Source organism: Ambystoma mexicanum, chromosome 9, assembly GCF_040938575.1.
Source record: "Ambystoma mexicanum isolate Mex_15411 chromosome 9, UKY_AmexF1_1, whole genome shotgun sequence".
In the NCBI taxonomy this organism is placed as follows: domain Eukaryota; kingdom Metazoa; phylum Chordata; class Amphibia; order Caudata; family Ambystomatidae; genus Ambystoma; species Ambystoma mexicanum.
Genome location: NC_090931.1, coordinates 62,849,031 through 62,869,609, shown reverse-complemented (window position 1 = coordinate 62,869,609; position 20,579 = coordinate 62,849,031). Strand labels below are relative to the sequence as shown.

The 20,579-nt window shown below is 52.2% G+C and overlaps 1 protein-coding gene across 1 annotated transcript in view; it reads left to right on the top strand.

Moving 5' to 3' along the window:
* BARX2 (BARX homeobox 2) overlaps positions 1-19,126 on the top strand; it is a 108,764-nt gene extending 89,638 nt beyond the window's left edge. The window contains exon 4 of the mRNA XM_069614155.1: positions 14,331-19,126. Coding sequence (XP_069470256.1) covers positions 14,331-14,603 — 273 coding nt within the window. The 3' untranslated portion in view covers positions 14,604-19,126. The remainder of the gene's footprint in view (positions 1-14,330) is intronic.
* Positions 19,127-20,579: the final 1,453 nt, after the last annotated feature.

Below are 20,579 nucleotides of genomic sequence, written 5' to 3'. Positions count from 1 at the left end.
CAGAAAGCTTAGTTTCTGGAGGTTTCTTGTGCACGCGCACTAGTGGGAGAGCATAGAAGTAGTGTGCACGTCGGCTGCTATATGGAGATGACCATCACTACTGGATTTTTTTTACATATTGAAAGCTGCCAGAAGATGAGCTTTTAAGAGACACACTTTTATGTGAATCTGACATCTCTGGTTAATGCACTTTAAGTTGTTAATGGGTACATTACATGAATACAGTATGTTCTCTATAGGGTCTTTAATGTAAAGTTTTTGTTTCTTTGAGTTGATTCATTTTCTTTTCTATCTTTTGGAAACAATTTAAGAACGCTTGATTGTAATTTTCTTTCAAGATCAAATCAATATTATTTTGATCCATTGTCGCAGGGACCCTAAAAGAAGTGGGGCCCACAGACTGGTGCCCACTTTGCCTATTTCGTAATGCGGGACTGGGAGACATACGGTGCCACGAGTGGTATTGCATGTACTATGACATCCAGTGAAGTTTCTAGCCAACATGGTGCCCAGGGCGAAACACTACAATGCTCCCCCTCTTCCCCTAACTGCCACACGTGACTCCCAAGCTACACCTCTGTGTCGCGCGACAAAACCTCTCCTCAACATCAATAAATCATTGCCATGCAAATGAGGCTGGTTTCATTAGATTGTAATTCAAGTACTTTACAGAAGAAATCTAATGTGAAAACACAGCTGTTGCTGCCCAAATAAATGGTTCTTCTGTCACCTGCTCTTAGGGAAGGCCTCGCCTCAATGCAGTTTCAAACTTTCCCTTCTGGCACACTGTGGTGTGACCAGCTTGCTGTCATCTCACTCTGTGTTGCAGGAGTTCTATTCATACCACCTAACTAGTATTTTGCAAGGGGCAATACTAGACTAACCATGTGAATTATTTTCTGATAGAAGGTTAACATTCCAAGATGGACAGTCAAGTACAATCCTATTAAGTAAAATACCTCTATGAGAGTGGGAAAGGGGACAAATAGCACCGATGGGTGTTCCTGTCTGCTTTGCATTAAATCACAGAGCATTTCAGGAATATAACAGTGATCGGAGATCTCTATATTTGATCAACAATTCTGTGATAAAAGGGTTGCATGTGTGACTCTCTGAATACACAAAAGACACATGGTTTGGTGCTTACAACACTGTTTACAGCACTCACCCTAACATTAAAATGTTTGTAACCATGAACCATACATGCTCATTTGGACAGCTTAAGTTTTTGGATGCAAGTACAAAATGGCTGCAATATCAGCCACTCAGATGGAGTACAAGGGCTCTTTTGTTTCTTATTTCTGGATAATATTAGATGAGGAGGGGCTGGGTCTCAGTGTGAGCATCCGCAACCCCCAATACAGAAACATCATTAGGGATTTATATCTATAGACAAGAAAGGATACCCTACAGGAGACACCAAATAAACAATGTACATAAAGGCTACACAGAAAGGATTGTACCTCATACAAACTTTAGCCTGACCAGTAATAAGCTGATGAAGCGTTTTAAACCAAACCGGCTTCTAATGCATGGTAGATGGTCCACAGTTCCTCAGCCACTACCTCCTCGCCATTATGCAGGCCTCATGGGTTATTTCTGCAAAAAAGAGCAGGTCCATGCTTTATCTAGGAGAGCTGGCATTGCCATCTCTTATTAGTGCCGGCTGCAGTTAGTGAAAATCCTGGTGTGGCAGAGTAGAAAGGGCGCTTGGCCTCGTGGATGTACAACTTGGGGCAACTTCTTTGATTGCTTTATGAGTTTAATTGTGGGCACAGTATGGCATGCTCGTCAGAGCCACCTACAAAAAACGTTCCAGTGTGCTCTTGTATGGACATAGGTCCCATCAGACAAAAACAGGCATGTGCTGTTAAATAGAGGAGCACCACATAGACGCCATTAACCCACAGGGTGGTGACTTGTGCAGCGCACAAAACGTTGCTGCAAACATATAGGTGAATTGATTTGCCATCGACTCCTGTCTGCATGGTGACACACAATGAACTCTACTTTCCTAACCAAGGTGCCAAGTCACATTGAGGTGCCATCTGGTGTGCGCTAGGCAGTGTTAGGATTCTGACATCGGACATTGGGACTTTTGCTTTGGACATTCTGACATTTGAGGCAGGGAAACCCCTCTTAGAGTTAGGGTGAGATGGGGTTTTCCCTTTTCTAATAATCACCAGCAACCCCTCTGTGTCATAGCCTTACGTCTGCACCCTTGCAGCCCCTTCCTGCTCACCGCACCCCCGTGCTCCTTAGCTGTTCTCCCTGGGCAGCTGCCCGGATCGCATGCCCATGAAACGGGCTGGTGCCACAAGTGCTCCTTTAGTAAGCGGCCATGGAATGCTGCAGCCAGCCACACCAGAGGCTGACCCAGGATTGTCTAACAAGTGGGGCCTGAAGCTAATGTAGTAGGGCGCACCGCAGTGGCATTAACACCTGCAAATGCCACACAGTGCTGCTGAGTCGGCATTTACAGATTTTGGGTGGGCCTTGCCTGCTCAGGCCGTACCCTGTCTACGCCTCTGAGCCACACCCTCGTAAATAGTTTTATTTTAATGGAAGCCAAATCAGCCTTTGAATCAACAACTTTTTTAACTCAATTCTCTTTCGGGGTGAGTTCAGACAACTCACATTACAGGAAAGAGGAATGAATGCCACTCATGCGAAAGCGGTAATTAACGTACACCCGGAGTTCTTCAGTGCTAGTAGAGAGAACCGCCCTCCCCTGGAGAACCAGCTGTACACCCATTCCCAGCCCATTGAAATAACCAATTTCCCAATAGTGAACCAGTATCAACCAGTTGATAACGAAATGAAATTCAGTTTGACCTCCATTTGTGACATATTTCTGGAATTTTATGAGAAGAATGCCCCAAATCAGTTCTTGTACAGACAGGATGGAAAGCAAACCAAAAGGGACAACTGTTTTTCCCTTCCACCCCCTTGGCCACCTACTTGTCCCCCTCCATAAACTTCTAACACACCTGTTGCCATTTTCATGCCACCACCCTTGTGCATTGTGTGCCACCTCCACCCTCTTCCTCAAATGCCAGCCTTGAGTTTCCCATTGAGCCATTGGTACACAAGCTCACACAGGGTCTTGCGCAGGTCTCCGAAAGAAAAATCACTCTGGTGCTAACATAACATTTCCCGCAGCTCACAGACCCTCACCAAGATTTCTCTGTAGATGAAATAGGGCGGGGGCGACTAGTTATCAGGATTGCCCCGACTGTCCTGGCTCTACGGGCCCGATTTCTCTTCATTCCATTGACACGCTACTTGGTTTATTACTCTCGAGGCACAAAGCACACCTCTGCGGGCCAAAGTCATAAAAGAGACCAGTCTTTTTGAAATCAGAAGGCTCCAGCATGGCGACCGTCTGATTCAGCAATGGTCCCGTCCATCGAGTGCCTGCCTGGTTCAGCAATGGTCCCGTCCATCGAGTGTCTGCCTGGTTCAGCAATGGTCCCGTCCATCGAGTGCCTGCCTGGTTCAGCAATGGTCCCGCCGGCCGTTCCTTCCCTCTCCTATTGTTGTGAGTCAGTTAGGAGCCACTGGCGGGGAGCCTGCACGTGAGTAATTGGCGCCACGAACCACAAGCTCATTCCGGTCTGTTTTCCTTACTTCTGCTTTAACCTGCCCCATCATGGCACGGGCTCAGAGAGCCTCTGACTCATGTCACGTTATGTAGTACTAAGTATCTACAGCGGTCAGAAGGGGCAGAGCCAGCACCTGCTGCCGCTACTCGCCCGCAGAAAATGTCACCTCCCAAGACAATTGCACCCCAGGCAGCCGCCCCCTTTGCCTGGCCCAATAAATGGGCCGATGACATCCCACAGTCAGAGACATGCAGTGCCACGAGTTGTCTTAGCTGCAGAATGACATTTCACAATCTACTGTTGTGTTAATGCCCGCATTTGCAAGCAACGGATCGGTAATGGCCTCTAGGCCGAGCTTGACAGGTCCAATCAGAGTTAGGACCTCTGTGAGTTCTTAGGGCTGTTATTGATCCAGTCGTGTTGCAAATTGTTTCATATTGTTATCAGCACCCGGGCATGTCACTCGTAGTGCTAAGAGCATCTTTTGCAAATGATAAAAAAGTTCTCTTTAATGATTGGACGCTTGGAGCCATTCATCAAACGAAAACAAGATGGCCTCCAAGCATATGCAAGTGGGTCTCGGGAACAAGTCCCTTCTCACTGTCCATGGCGGTTTGGTGGAGAGGTGAGGCCGCATGGCCGTGTCCTGCCATTTTGGTAAGATCGGACTGCGTGGTGATGGACTAGCTGCAGGAAGGTGTGCGCACTGGCAGAGAGACAGATGCAGGGGTGTGGGGGCAGGGCACTTGGGAGCCCAATGGGCACAAGAGCAGCTTTTATCTTCATCCGTACACCATGAAAATGGCAGTGGTGCGTGGTATAAATCACAATAACATAACATCTGAGCGTGGACTCATAATGCAGGATCCAGCCCGGCATCGGAGTGAGCTGATTGGCCAGCTATCCCGTGATGGGTGCTAATTTTCAAATTAAGTAGTGAGGAGACAGTGTACAATATGCTACATTGGGTCTCAGAGAAATCACTCAATTTCATGAAGTAATACCAATATGGAAACACACTTTGCAAAGTGATGGATGGCCGTTAGCCAGATTAGCAGAGCTTGTTCAAAATACCAGAGCTTTCTCTTTCATTTTTCATATCATGCATTTATTTAATATTAGCACGTCTCTGGAATTTTTTATCAACTGAAATTATTCCAAAGCAGGCCTTGCACTGAGAGTATTTTCATTTTATACGAAATCATTCGGTGAGTTCGCCCATATCATTCCCCTCTCACATCTCACATTGAAGAGACGCGCAGAGATTGGTTCTAAAAGGGTAGTGCAGCGGGAGAAGGGGCAAAATAATGGAGACACTCTGGAAGAAAGAGCAAATAGCAGAAAACTCGCAATTAGGCGCCGGTGTGGTGCTGTGCAAGGCAGTGTTGGTGTGCTGCTGTGCAGGGCAGTGTTGGCGCAAATTGCACCTAAAAAGCCAATTTCACCAGTGCAAAAAGCAGAGAGGGGCACAGAAACTTCAAAAAGCTGGGACAGGGCAGGTGTCATGGCAGGTGAGCTCCCTACCTCCCGGCTGCATCTCACTCTCTGGCCCGCTCACCCCTTCTGGGAACATGGCTAGGCTGAGGGGCAGCTCCCTACCTGCCTGCTGCACCGCAGTCCCGGGCCCGCTTACCCCTTCTGGGAACAGGGCTAGGCTGAGGGGCAGCTCTCTACCCCCCTGCTGCATTGCAGTCCCTGGCCCGTTTGCCCCTTCTGGGAACATGGCTAGGCTGAGGGGCATCTACCCACCTCCCTGATGCATCGCAGTCCCTGGCCCACCTACCCCCTCTGGGAACATGGCTAGGCTGAGGTGCAGCTACCTACCTCTCTGCTGCATTGCAGTCCCTGGCCCACTTACCCCTACTGGGAACATGGCTAGGCTGAGGGGCAGCTCCCTACCTCCCTGCTGCATCGCAGTCCCTGGCCAATTTACCCCTTCCGGGAACATGGCTAGGCTGAGGGGCCGCTCGCTACCTTTGTGCTACATCACAGTCCCTGGCCCACTTACCCCTTCTGGGAACATGGGTAGGCTGAGGGGCAGCTCCCTACCTCCCTGCAGAATCGCAGTCCCTTGCCCACTTACCACTTCTGTGAAAATGGCTAGGCTGAGGGGCAGCTCCCTACCTACCTGCTGCATCACATTCCCTGGCCCGCCTAGCCCCTTCTGGGAACTTGGCTAGGCTTAGGGGCTGCTCCCTGTTGCATCGCAGTCCCTGGCCCACTCACCCCTTCTGGGAACATGGCTAGGATGAGGGGCAGCTCCCTACCTCCCTGCTGCATCACAGTCCCTTACCGGCTTACCCCTTCTGGGAACATGGATACGTTGAGGGGCAGTCCCCTTTCTCCCTGCTGCATCACAGTACCTGGCCCGCGTACCCCTTCTGGGAACATGGCTAGGCTGAGGGGCAGCCCCCTACCTCCCTGCTGCATCGCAGTCCCTGGTCCACTTACCCCTTCTGGGAACAAGGCTAGGTTGAGTGGCTGCTCCCTACCTCCCTGCTGCATCGCAGTCCCTGGCCCGCGTACCCCTTCTGAGAACATGGCTAGGCTGAGGGGCAGATACTTACCTCCCTGCTGCATCGCAGTCCCTGGCCCGCTTACCCCTCTGGGAACATGGCTAGGCTGAGGGGCAGTTCCTGCTACATTACAATCCCTGGCCCGCTTACCCCTTCTGGGAACTTGGCTAGGCTGAGGGGCAGCTCCCTACCTCCCTGCGGCATCGCAGTCCCTGGCCCGCGTGCCCCTTCTGGGGACATGGTTAGACTGAGAAGCACCTCCCTACCTCCCTGCTGCATCGCAGTCCCTAGCCCACTTGCCCCTTCTAGGAACATGGCTGGGCTGAGGGGCAGCTCGCTGCTGCATCGCAGTCCCTTGCCTGCCTGCCCCTTCTGGGAACATGGATACGTTGAGGGGCAGCCCCCTATCTCCCTGCTGCATCGCAGTCCCTGGCCTGCGTACCCCTTCTGGGAACATGGCTAGGCAGAGGGGCAGCTCCCTACCTCCCTGCTGCATCGCAGTCCCTGGCCCAATCACCCCTGCTGGGAACATGGCTAGGCTGAGGGGCAGCTCTCTACCTCCCTGCTGCATCGCAGTCCCTGGCCCGCCTGCCCCTTCTGGGTACATGGTTAGGCTGAGGGGCAGCTCCCTGTTGCATCGCAGTCCCTGGCCCGCTTGCCCCTTCTGGGAACAAGGATACGCTGAGGGGCAGCTCCCTACCTCCCTGCTGCATCACAGTCCCTGGCCCACTTACCCCTTCTGGGAACATGGCTAGGCTGAGGGGCAGCTCCCTACTTCCCTGCTGCATCGCAGTCCCTGGCCCGCTTGCCCCTTCTAGGAACACGGATACGCTGAGGTGCAGCTCCCTACCTCCCTGCTGCATCACAGTCCCTGGCCCACTTACCCCTTCTGGGAACCTGGCAAGGCTGAGGGGCAGCTCCCTACTTCCCTGCTGCATCGCAGTCCCTGGCCCGCTTGCCCCTTCTGGGAACAAGGATGCACTGAGGGGCAGCTCCCTACCTCCCTGCTGCATCACAGTCCCTGGCCTGCTTGCCCCTTCTGGGAACATGGCTAGGCTGAGGGGCAGCCTCCTACCTCCCTGCTGCATCGCAGTCCCTGGTCCACTTACCCCTTCTGGGAACAAGGCTAGGTTGAGTGGCTGCTCCCTACCTCCCTGCTGCATCGCAGTCCCTGGCCCGCGTACCCCTTCTGAGAACATGGCTAGGCTGAGGGGCAGCTACTTACCTCCCTGCTGCATCGCAGTCCCTGGCCCGCTTACCCCTCTGGGAACATGGCTGGGCTGAGGGGCAGCTCGCTGCTGCATCGCAGTCCCTTGCCTGCCTGCCCCTTCTCGGTACATGGTTAGGCTGAGGGGCAGCTCCCTACCTCCCTGCTGCATCGCAGTCCCTTGCCCACGTACCCCTTCTGGGAGCATGGATACGTTGAGGGGCAGCCCCCTATCTCCCTGCTTCATCGCAGTCCCTGGCCCGCGTACCCCTTCTGGGAACATGGCTAGGCAGAGGGGCAGCTCCCTACCTCCCTGCTGCATCGCAGTCCCTGGCCCACTCACCCCTTCTGAGAACATGGCTAGGCTGAGGGGCAGCTCCCTACCTCCTTGCTGCATCGCAGTCCCTGGCCCGCTTACCCCTTCTGGGAGCATGGCTAGGCTGAGGGGCAGCTCCCTAACTCCCTGCTGCATCGTAGTCCCTGGCCTACTTACCCTTTCTGGGAACATGGCTAGGTTCAGGGCTCCTCCATGTTGTATCGCAGTCCCTGGCCCACTTACCCCTTCTGGAAACAAGGCTAGGTTAAGGGGCCGCTCCCTGTTCCATCGCAGTCCCTGGCCCGCTTGCCCCTTCTGGGAACAAGGATACGCTGAGGGGCAGCTCCCTACCTCCCTGCTGCATCACAGTCCCTGGCCCACTTACCCCTTCTGGGAACATGGCTAGGCTGAGGGGCAGCTCCCTACTTCCCTGCTGCATCGCAATCCCTGGCCTGCTTGCCCCTTCTGGAAACACGGATACGCTGAGGGGCAGCTCCCTACCTCCCTGCTGCATCACAGTCCCTGGCCCACTTACCCCTTCTGGGAACATGGCTAGGCTGAGGGGCAGCTCCCTACTTCCCTGTTGCATCGCAGTCCCTGGCCCGCTTGCCCCTTCTGGGAACAAGGATGCACTGAGGGGCAGCTCCCTGCTGCATCACAGTCCCTGGCCTGCTTGCCCCTTCTGGGAACATGGCTAGGCTGAGGGGCAGCTCCCTACTTCCCTGCTGCATCACAGTCCCTGGCCCACTTACCCCTTCTGGGAACATGGCTAGGCTGAGGGGCAGCTCCCTACTTCCCTGCTGCATCGCAGTCCCTGGCCCGCTTGCCCCTTCTGGGAACAAGGATGCACTGAGGGGCAGCTCCCTGCTGCATCACAGTCCCTGGCCCGCTTGCCCCTTCTGGGAACATGGCTAGGCTGAGGGGCTTCTACCTACCTCCTGCTGCATCGCAGTCCCTGGCCCGCTTACCCCTTCTGGGAACATGGCTAGGTTGAGGGGCAGCTACCTACTTCCCTGCTGCATCGCAGTCACTGGCCTGCTTACCCCTTCTGGGAACATGGGTAGGCTGAGGGGCAGCTCCCTACCTCCCTGCTGCATCGCAGTCCCTGGCCCGCTTACCCCTTCTGTGAACATGGCTAGGCTGATGGGCAGCTCCCTACCTCCCTGCTGCATCGCCGTCCCTGGCCCACTTACCCCTTCTGGGAACAAGGCTAGGTTGAGGGCCGCTCCCTACCCCCTGCTGCATCGCATTCCCTGGCCCACTTACCCCTTCTGGGAACAAGTCTAGGTTGAGGGCCGCTCCCTGTTGCATCGCAGTCCCTGGCCCGCTTGCCCCTTCTGGGAACAAGGCTAGGTTGAGGGCCGCTCCCTGCTGCATCGCAGTCCCTGGCCCACTTACCCCTTCTGGGAACATGGCTAGGCTGATGGCCAGCTCCCTACCTCCCTGCTGCATCGCCGTCCCTGGCCCACTTACCCCTTCTGGGAACAAGGCTAGGTTGAGGGCCGCTCCCTACCCCCTGCTGCATCGCATTCCCTGGCCCACTTACCCCTTCTGGGAACAAGTCTAGGTTGAGGGCCGCTCCCTGTTGCATCGGAGTCCCTGGCCCGCTTGCCCCTTCTGGGAACAAGGGTAGGTTGAGGGGCAGCTCCCTACCTCCTGCTGCATCGCATTCCCTGGCCCACTTACCCCTTCTGGGAACAAGTCTAGGTTGAGGGCCGCTCCCTGTTGCATCGCAGTCCCTGGCCCGCTTGCCCCTTCTGGGAACAAGGCTAGGTTGAGGGCCGCTCCCTGCTGCATCGCAGTCCCTGGCCCGCTTACCCCTTCTGGGAACAAGGCTAGGTTGAGGGCCGCTCCCTGCTGCATTGCAGTCCCTGGCCCGCTTACCCCTTCTGGGAACATGGCTAGGCTGAAGGGCCGCTCCCTACCTCCCTGCTGCATCGCAGTCCCTGGCCCACTTACCCCTTCTGGGAACAAGTCTAGGGTGAGGGCCGCTCCCTGTTGCATCGCAGTCCCTGGCCCGCTTGCCCCTTCTGGGAACAAGGCTAGGTTGAGGGCCGCTCCCTGTTGCATCGCAGTCCCTGGCCCGCTTGCCCCTTCTGGGAACAAGGCTAGGTTGAGGGCCGCTCCCTGTTGCATCGCAGTCCCTGGCCCGCTTGCCCCTTCTGGGAACAAGGCTAGGTTGAGGGCCGCTCCCTGCTGCATCGCAGTCCCTGGCCCGCTTACCCCTCTGGGAACAAGGCTAGGTTGAGGGCCGCTCCCTGCTGCATCGCAGTCCCTGGCCCGCTTACCCCTTCTGGGAACAAGGCTAGGTTGAGGGCCGCTCCCTGCTGCATTGCAGTCCCTGGCCCGCTTACCCCTTCTGGGAACATGGATACGTTGAGGGGCCGCTCCCTGCTGCATAGCAGTCCCTGGCCCACTTACCCCTTCTGGGAACAAGGCTAGGTTGAGGGCCGCTCCCTACCCCCTGCTGCATCGCATTCCCTGGCCCACTTACCCCTTCTGGGAACAAGTCTAGGTTGAGGGCCGCTCCCTGTTGCATCGCAGTCCCTGGCCCGCTTGCCCCTTCTGGGAACAAGGCTAGGTTGAGGGCCGCTCCCTGCTGCATCGCAGTCCCTGGCCCACTTACCCCTTCTGGGAACAAGTCTAGGTTGAGGGCCGCTCCCTGTTGCATCGCAGTCCCTGGCCCGCTTACCCCTTCTGGGAACATGGCTAGGCTGAGGGGCAGCTCCCTACCTCCCTGCTGCATCGCAGTCCCTGGCCCACTTACCCCTTCTGGGAACAAGTCTAGGGTGAAGGCCGCTCCCTGTTGCATCGCAGTCCCTGGCCCGCTTGCCCCTTCTGGGAACAAGGCTAGGTTGAGGGCCGCTCCCTGTTGCATCGCAGTCCCTGGCCCGCTTGCCCCTTCTGGGAACAAGGCTAGGTTGAGGGCCGCTCCCTGTTGCATCGCAGTCCCTGGCCCGCTTGCCCCTTCTGGGAACAAGGATAGGTTGAGGGCCGCTCCCTGCTGCATCGCAGTCCCTGGCCTGCTTGCCCCTTCTGGGAACAAGGCTAGGTTGAGGGCCGCTCCCTGCTGCATTGCAGTCCCTGGCCCGCTTGCCCCTTCTGGGAACAAGGCTAGGTTGAGGGCCGCTCCCTGTTGCATCGCAGTCCCTGGCCCGCTTGCCCCTTCTGGGAACAAGGCTAGGTTGAGGGCCGCTCCCTGCTGCATCGCAGTCCCTGGCCCGCTTACCCCTCTGGGAACAAGGCTAGGTTGAGGGCCGCTCCCTGCTGCATCGCAGTCCCTGGCCCGCTTACCCCTTCTGGGAACAAGGCTAGGTTGAGGGCCGCTCCCTGCTGCATTGCAGTCCCTGGCCCGCTTACCCCTTCTGGGAACATGGATACGTTGAGGGGCCGCTCCCTGCTGCATAGCAGTCCCTGGCCCACTTACCCCTTCTGGGAACAAGGCTAGGTTGAGGGCCGCTCCCTACCCCCTGCTGCATCGCATTCCCTGGCCCACTTACCCCTTCTGGGAACAAGTCTAGGTTGAGGGCCGCTCCCTGTTGCATCGCAGTCCCTGGCCCGCTTGCCCCTTCTGGGAACAAGGCTAGGTTGAGGGCCGCTCCCTGCTGCATCGCAGTCCCTGGCCCACTTACCCCTTCTGGGAACAAGTCTAGGTTGAGGGCCGCTCCCTGTTGCATCGCAGTCCCTGGCCCGCTTACCCCTTCTGGGAACATGGCTAGGCTGAGGGGCAGCTCCCTACCTCCCTGCTGCATCGCAGTCCCTGGCCCACTTACCCCTTCTGGGAACAAGTCTAGGGTGAGGGCCGCTCCCTGTTGCATCGCAGTCCCTGGCCCGCTTGCCCCTTCTGGGAACAAGGCTAGGTTGAGGGCCGCTCCCTGTTGCATCGCAGTCCCTGGCCCGCTTGCCCCTTCTGGGAACAAGGATAGGTTGAGGGCCGCTCCCTGCTGCATCGCAGTCCCTGGCCTGCTTACCCCTTCTGGGAACAAGGCTAGGTTGAGGGCCGCTCCCTGCTGCATTGCAGTCCCTGGCCCGCTTACCCCTTCTGGGAACATGGATACGTTGAGGGGCAGCTCCCTACCTCTATGCTGCATTGCAGTCCCTGGCCCGCTTACCCCTTCTGGGAACATGGATACGTTGAGGGGCCGCTCCCTGCTGCATAGCAGTCCCTGGCCCACTTAGCCCTTCTGGGAATAAGGCTCGGTTGAGGGCCGCTCCCTGTTGCATCGCAGTCCCTGGCCCGCTTGCCCCTTCTGGGAACAAGGCTAGGTTGAGGGCCGCTCCCTGTTGCATCGCAGTCCCTGGCCCGCTTGCCCCTTCTGGGAACAAGGCTAGGTTGAGGGCCGCTCCCTACCCCCTGCTGCATCCTAGCAGTCTGTCTCTTCTTTGTAACTCACAATGTAACGCTTGTTGTTAAACTTGTTAAGATGTTTCCTATGGCTGGCCGCTGAGCGCATACTTGACACTTAGGAGCAGCAACGGCACCAGGGCCTTTTCAAGTCTTTCAAACAACAGGAGCCTCAAGCCACAGGGTTCTCCCAGCAACTGCCCTCATGTTGCCAGGCAACAGTTTTATAAATTCCTCTGTTACTTTCGTTCTGGGGCTTTAAATGTGAGTTCTGCAGCGCTCGCCTTACAAGCTGCACTCGCTGGAGCGCTTCCGGCACTTACCTTGAGGTATACCGAAGTGCTGTCCCTTTGTTACCTTTTAACACCAGTTGCTCCACATCAGCTACTTTCTGACAAAGAAGGATGTATAGCTTTTCAGTGGGCATTTAGTGGCCAACTCATGATAATCTTAGTCGCGATTATAATGTATGCACACCACGGGTGCCTCAGACTGTATCCGATCTAAGCAAGAGGGGACCCCGGCCTTCATGTTGCAATGGGGACCCACACATCTTCAGCTGGGCCTGCTTAAGAGGATGACAACGCTGACAGTGGTGCTATTATACTTAGGTGCTCATTTTAGGTGGGACAATAATCGCACGCAAAGAATTGCATAGGGGTCCACAAACACATCTGCGGCCCCCTCAGTGGGACTATTATTGGCTGCGGTAGGTTGTGTAAAATAGGCCTGCACATTCAGCCATATCTGGGTTCATGTACTATTTTAATTATAGACTGTAAAAATAACCCTGGAATAATCATAAAAAAGAAAAGGAAAAAACTACTTTTACTGAAAATAACATGTAAAAATAAAAAAAGCAAACATCCCAACTAAAAAAAAAAAAAAAAGATTAAACACATAAAATAGACCAAAAGAAAAAAGGGCACCTGTCAGAGATATTCTGGTTCAGGACAGGTGAGGAGAGCGGGGGGGAGGGGGATGGGGGTTGGGGTTCCCCCATTTGGAAAGTATGCCTGTAAAACTGGGAAACGGTATGTACAAATAAGGTGGTCATGGGGTTAGCTGGTGGGTGAAGTGGGGTATTCTCTTGCTTCTGGTAAAGCAAAAATAAATCATGAAAAACACGTGCTTTTTAAGAAACAGATGCAAAATAATACATTTATTTATGTGTATGTTCTTCAACAAATCTTTACATGTTTACTGTTTGCATTACTTTCTGTTAAGTTTTTACCTCGTCATTATAACCGCTTCATTTTCTTTCTTTGTGTCTCCAGATGTTTTGGACTACAACTCCCATGAACCCTAGCCAGCAGAGTCAATGGTGAGGGGGTCATTGGATTTGCAGTCCAAAACATCTGGAGGGCAACAGGTTTCAGGCCCCTGGACTGGGTTAAAAAAGAACAGGTGAAGTCAAGCTCCCCGCACCCCCCCCCCGGCATATGATATGATAGTTTATTTGTATTGCGCTCATACACACGTGTTTCATATGAGGATGGACAAACAGCCTGTAGGTGTTGTTGGATATTTACCCACTGTTATCTGTCCATGGCCATGTTTTCCCTACGGCCATACCCACCCAGTTCCTATCCTCCGGGCCCCAAACACCTCCTCATCAGAAGTCTTAGAGTTCGCTTTAAACAAGATTTACCATCAAACTTTGCACGGAAATTGCCTGCCAGTGTTTTTACAAGACAGTCTTCTGAGAGTTAATGACTTAATTGGAGCTTTAAACCCACTACTGGTTTTTTAAAAAAAATGTGTCAACCGGGACTGCCTTCAGCCACTCGATTTATAAGCATTTCACTGAAGCCCTGTTAAAAACAAGCATTGGCAAAACCAATAGTTTTGGCTTGTGTATAGGCTATTTGATGCCCAGGTAGTCACACCGCTACCATCGATAGCCAATTAATACCACTATTGCAGTGCCTGGCAAGTGCTTTTCCCATGCCCACACAAAAGCCCAAACTGTTGCCATTGCTTGTTTACCATTTGTGGAGTCACCTGATTAAACAGGGGCTTTTCCCTTTTGAATGCTATTCCCGCCCCTGGTCAGTCAGGTGACTCCGCGTGAAAGCACCCTGAACGTTAAGAGGTAGAATGCTTGAGCTCACCTGTTTATAACCCCGCATGTCATTTTCTGTATAGTGTACAATGAGTATAGTGCTTTCTGGTACTAAATTACGTCATTTTCTCGCCATTTTAAGTTTGCAGAAAGAGCAACCTCCCTGTTTAACTCTTCGAAATACGTTTTGTTTCTTGGTCATTTTGGGGAGAAATTCTCATTAAGCACACCAGACACTGGTTTCATTGTTCCACCTCTTTCTCTCCTTTTGCTCAGGTGCTGAAAGGGGGTCAGGAGGCTCCCACTAAACCGAAAGGCCGCCCCAAGAAAAACTCCATCCCTTCCTCGGAGGAGATCGAGGCGGAGGAGAAAATGAGCGAGCTGGCTGCGCAGGATAGACCAATCGCGGCGCTAGGCCCAGAGGACGCGCGAGACGACGAGGCACGTGACATGGAGGGCGCCAATGTGGACCTTGAGTGCTCAGAGCCGAGATCGACGTATGAGGCGACGCCCCGCCCACCCTCCCCAGAAGATACAGCGTCCCACTGAACAGGCGAAACAGAAAGAGGACATGTTGCCAAGTCCAACAGCGTTCAGGGGCTACTTGACTGGCTTGGCGCGGGCAAAACGCCTCCCCTCGTTGGGGCCTTGAATTGGGATTGCAAATGCAGCCTGGACCACGCTTGAGCCTGCACAGGAGTGCCTTGAAGATGCAGGGGCAGTGCGCAGGGACGCTTAGTAGGTGCAGGCGGTGTCCGCAGGAACACTTAGAAGGGGCAGGCGGCATCCGCAGGAACACTTAGTAGATACGAATACTGTGGACTGTTACACTTAGAAGGTGCAGGTGGGTGTGCAGGGACACTTTAAAGGCGCAGGACGTGTGTGCAGAGAAATCCGGATGCCTGCCAACACAGGCCATGACTTCATGAAGGACAAGGAGTGGTTAACACACTGTAAATGTTCCAGGCCATTAAGGAGATGGTCAACCTGAGAGAACTTATCAGAGTGGGGACGGTGGGTTTGCTGTGGTAACTTGGCCACAAACTAGACACTGTACATAGTTTTCCTATTTTCCTTTTTGTGTGGAAGTGTGTATGTGTGTGTGTGAGAGAGAGAGAGAGAGACAGAGAGAGAGAGACGAGGCCTAAGAAGAGCGTTGTCAACAGGAACCATTTGGCAACATGATTTGTTAATTAAAAAGCACTTATGAATAAAGTTGGCTAGGGCCCGTGTGTGCACAAAAGCTTTACTCCACCTGTACAGTAAATGCACCTTCGATGCAACGCGTTATCCTGGAAAAAAGGAGGACAGGGTGTTAGCGGCTGTCAAGTTGAAAAACAATAGACTGACTTGAACTCTAGTGCTGGTATTCATCTCAAATTGTGTGACCCTGGGCACAGCTATATTCTTCGTGCTTTCAGGTCAGTTACTGGAAAGACTCGGGAACCGAATTAAGCGTATATTTATATTTGAACATTTACAATTGTTGAGGAGCTTAAAGTGGGAAAAATATGTTTTGGCAGAAGACACGTGCACGCCGCTGCGTGAACTATTTCCGCTCAGAGAGGATGTACTCCCCAGGAAGCACAGACCAAATAAGAAGGCTCCAGCGCAAACTAGGTTCAGCTGCACTTGGGAGAAAATAATGAAAGCTAGGTGGACTGCTGCTTGGGTAGGCACCTGTAGGTGTCCCCACAACCTGTAGACTTAAAACATGGAACAATATGGCACCTCCTGGTGGTCGATGCATGCGGGACGCCAATGAGGCAAGCGGTCTCGCCTTAAACAGGAGACTGGATTCCTAAAAGTGCTGAACCCATTAGGTTGCATCTGGACGGGTCATTTCTGCTACCAGGAATAGCACATCTGAACAGATGTTCTCTTGCTGGGCAACGTCCCCAATGAATTTGTGTGCAGAATAAGCCCAGCCTTGATGAGGACCGTGAAAAGGTTGAAACCAGCGCTGGCTAATGGGCTGGCTCTCGTCGGATCCGAGATCCGGCACCAGATGTGTAGCCGGATTTCGGGATCCAGCCAGTCTCAGCACCAAATAGCCCATCACAAAAAAAAGGATTTTGAAAAGAAAAAAAAAGCGTTTTCCGTGCTACGCTAGGGAGTGGGGGGCGGAGCCGCACACAGCACATTGGCGCCATGAACATTCTTCTGGGTCCGCCCCACCTATGTCACAGGCAGCAGGAGCCAAGGCAGATCCTCAGCGAACCCGGGGGCTCGCCTCTGTGACCTAATCTGTGCCCAGCGTGCTCGCACAGAGCAGATCACATCACTGAGGTGAGCACCCAGGTTTGCCGAGAGTCAAAGACCTTGTGACTGAGCAGAAAGCAGAATCCAGTTGGAAAAGTTTCCTTTTCGAAATGAGTTCTGGTATTTGTATTTTGAGATGTCAAAATACATTTTGACTCGGATGGTGCTGGCTTGAAAAGTACACAAACCCTAGCAAGGTACGCTTACTACGGTCTGTGTACACATACTATGGTCTATGTACGCTTACTATGGTCTGTGTACACTTACTATGGTCTGTGTACGCTTACTATGGTCTGTGTACGCTTACTACGGTCTGTGTACACTTACTATGGTCTGTGTACGCTTACTATGGTCTGTGTACGCTTACTATGGTCTGTGTACGCTTAGTACGGTCTGTGTACACTTACTATGGTCTGTGTACACTTACTATGGTCTGTGTACGCTTAGTACGGTCTGTGTACACTTACTATGGTCTGTGTACGCTTACTATGGTCTGTGTACTTTTCAAGCAATTAAAGAAATTGAGCTATTTTTTAAATATTATTTTTAACATTTCCTTTGATCGGAGTTCAACCGGCAGCTCCGCCCCTTCTGACCATTGCCTCCTCCAAACCTCGTCCCACACCGGCCCTTGTGTGATCCCCCTCCACATTTTTTCCATTTCCACCACTAGTCGAAACACCTGTTGGCACTTAGCACATGCAATTCACAATCCATGCATGGGCCCGCTGTGGATTATGGAATAAACAGCTTTACTAATGTAAAGATGAGAGAGAGGAAATGCAAGTCCCGAGACAGGTGAATCGCATCTGTACTTGATTTTAATTCATAGCCAGAGGCGTAGACAGGGTAGGGCCTGAGTGGGCAAGGCCCACCCAAAATCTGTAAGTGCCCACTCAGCAGCGCTGTGTGGGCATTTGCAGATGTTAATGTCACTACAGTGGGCCCAACTACATTAGCTTCAGGCCCCATTTGCAAAACAATCCTGGCTACGCCTCTGTTCATAGCTAACGAGCCTCCAGCATTGAGGACAAGCACATGGTTTGAGGTGCCATATTGCTCAATGAGGAAGCTGGTTTGTTTTGCGTGGGGTGAAGTTGGTGCCTTGAAGCTGCAATTCTATCAGCAGTGGGAAGGTGAAAGAGGCGTCATAATGAACTCCAGGCATCACAGAAAAGGGCTTAGTTTAACTTTTAGTTCGACTCCTGTTGGTCGGTCGATCCTCATATATATGTGTGTGTGTGGGTAGGTGGTATGAGTTGGGGGTGGCGATGAGGAAGGGGGAGTTGGGTATGGGTTGACCCCCACCCGATTAAAAGAAATAAAATCATTCTACCAAAAGGAGCTGAACTACAATTCGACGATTCCCTGCAAAAATGTCGTCGTTTGACAAAAATGTCGCCAGAAAATGGCTGCGGTTTGCAGGGACATTATCACATTGAACAAGCGGGGGACACCCCTGCAACCTCCAAAACCTTTTCTTGTGTTCCAGGGGAGCGGGGGACACCCCCTTGACCCCAGCTCCCCTTGACCCCATAAATATGGCCACCATATATACAGTTGCCACTGCCTTTTACCGGCGGCCATATGTATGGGCATAAGATTACCGGATATCAATTGGACGAGGTAAGTGCGGTTGATGACACCACATAGAACTGTTTAGTGGGACAGTGCAGACCACCTGCGTGGAGAACACGATTATCAGAACATAAATGCACCCGGGGCAGACTATCAAAACTTTGCCCTTGTGCAAAAATATAGTGCAAATTGATTTTGCACCAATTTTGCTTCTTAGAAATGACAGAATGGAGCAAATAGGTGTAGGCCCAATCCATGGACTGCAGAAAGGGTTCCACTCGGGCAATAACGAGGTGGATTGTTTTATTTACTCTGCTCGCTGTGTTGCATGCAAAGAAATGCACGAAACTCATGCATCTTTATTGTGTGCAGGAGATAAAGTGCAAATAAGATGCTCGGGGTCCACTGGGCTCCAGTGCAAAGATTTCTTTTAGATAACACAGATTGGGGGAAACCCTGTTTGCTCCATTCTGTATTTTCTAAGCATGTCCTACATTTTTGGGACCAGTGAACATGTTAGGGACCCAGGCCCTGCCCCAGAGCTGTCATAAATGCAGCCCCACTCATTTGTGAAACATGGAGGGTGGGGTGCAGTCTGCTCTTGAGGCGCCAAGGATTACATGTGTGAATGGAGATTGTCACAGGAAACACAGCACGTGACACTGCTAATCCGAATACATCTAATGGCTGGAATTCCGAGGTCCTGCGGTTTCCTCTTTGCCTGAATGCTGGATGACCAGAGGACTACATGCCGAAAGGCCGCTAGTACATATCACCACTAGCGCAGCCGTAACACCAAGACCACAGCTCCCAGAATGCATCAGTGTATAACTCGAAAGCACAGGACTGAAAACGTGCTGTCCCACTGACATGGATTTCCCAGGACACCCTGCGCCTGAACTAGGCTGCAGCAGGCAGCTGCACACTATGTTTACATTGCTTGTAAGAAAAGATGCCCTGTTCTGTGCAACTGTGAGCTGTGGGAGTTTTTCAAATGACCGTGTTCACAATGCTCAGGTTTATATCAGTCATGCATTTTGAAATGGGAACTGCTCCCCGGGTCGTGTTCCCCTAGGGAAATGAAGTGTGCTAATATCCTGTATTCAATGTTGCCGCTGTGCCTTTCCAGCACCCAATTGCGCCCTCACTGGAATGGGTTGGAAAGCCCACTCGATGGCCGAAGGCCTGCCAAACGGTGTATTTTAAATAATCAAATAAATCACATTTGCAAACATGTTGTAAATCATTTTTTTTCAGTCTACACAAGACTGCTCCTCTTTCCAAGTTTGTTGTCCCGCATCGGGTTCCCCTAAGCTCCATGACAATGCTGTTTCCACTTTCACCCTGTCCGAAGTTTTGTAAATCCACTCCAGGTTTTCAAACAGATATCGATATGCATTCTGGTCATTGTAGGCCGGATTATTGTTTTATCGGCAGAGTGTTTAGAAGTAAAGAAAGGAAGACTTCCGGACACAGAGGTGGGCAGTAGCACTGCATAGTGCCAGAACAGACATTCCTTTCAGGAATAACATGAAATATGCGAAGAAAAGGTGCCCTCGCCTAATCACGCTCGAGTATCACTCACAAGCACTCACTCATCCGTTGAAAACGAGTAACTTGTCAACACTGGAAAAAAAAACGATAGCAGACTATTATTAAACAATAGAAATTTACAAACCTTGCTCAGGTTTAAATTTAAGAATGCAGGTATTATAAAAACACTTTGCATGAATATACACAAATACATTCTGAAAACATATTTAATTGATTGCTCAGGGACCTTTTCTCCTATTAAACTTTTCCACTGTTTGCAAGGCGAAATAATAGGAACCAGTTTATATTAGGACATGGATCAGAACCATGCGTTAAATTAGTGTAACTGCATAGATGACGTCTACATCAGCGCTATAAGCATTTCCCCAAACATTTCTTACACGTTATGCCATGGAATGCGCCTGCATTCGCTTCCCCTCTACACGCTCACTGCTCTAACTGCAAGGTGCAGTGGGGCGCATGTGTCTCAGGGCACCGCCTCACCCCCATTGCACCGAGCAGCCCAGGATGTATGAGGCACACCTGAGCTGGTGTCTCCGTGGTCTGTGCGCATGATTGTCAGAGAAGGTCTTGCCCCCTTCTGCCCTGTCATCCTCTCCCAATTTCCAATGATGGGGGCGGCACTCAATGGACATTTCAGAGCCAAGAGCCTGTGCTTTTTGCCTGGGTGCTTCAAAGGCTCAGAGCTGAAGCGATCCTTGGCCCTGGCCGCAATGTAATAAATATTTGTATGTCTTTAACCCCAAAATCTAATGCTTGCCCTAAACTAGGCTAACCCATTACAGACATTTGAACACATTTCGCTGCGATGTTCCAGTGGCATTTGTTTGCTGAGATTAGTGTTGATGTTATTGTGTTCACATTGTCCAGAGCTGCCCCCCCCCTCTTGTCTGTGTGTCCTTTATCAACGCTTCCTATAATCTCTGCTCTAATGATTCAAGACCGGTGCGCCTCAAGGCCCACCCCATTCTCACAACCGATCCCCCAATATTTCCAAGAATTAGGCCGGCTTCTAGTCTGGAACCGTCCTGCCATGTCTGATGACTTTCTTATTTTTTTTTTGATTGTTTATATTTTAAACAACCTTTACATATTAATTCATAAACAACATATAGGAGAGGAAAAAGGACA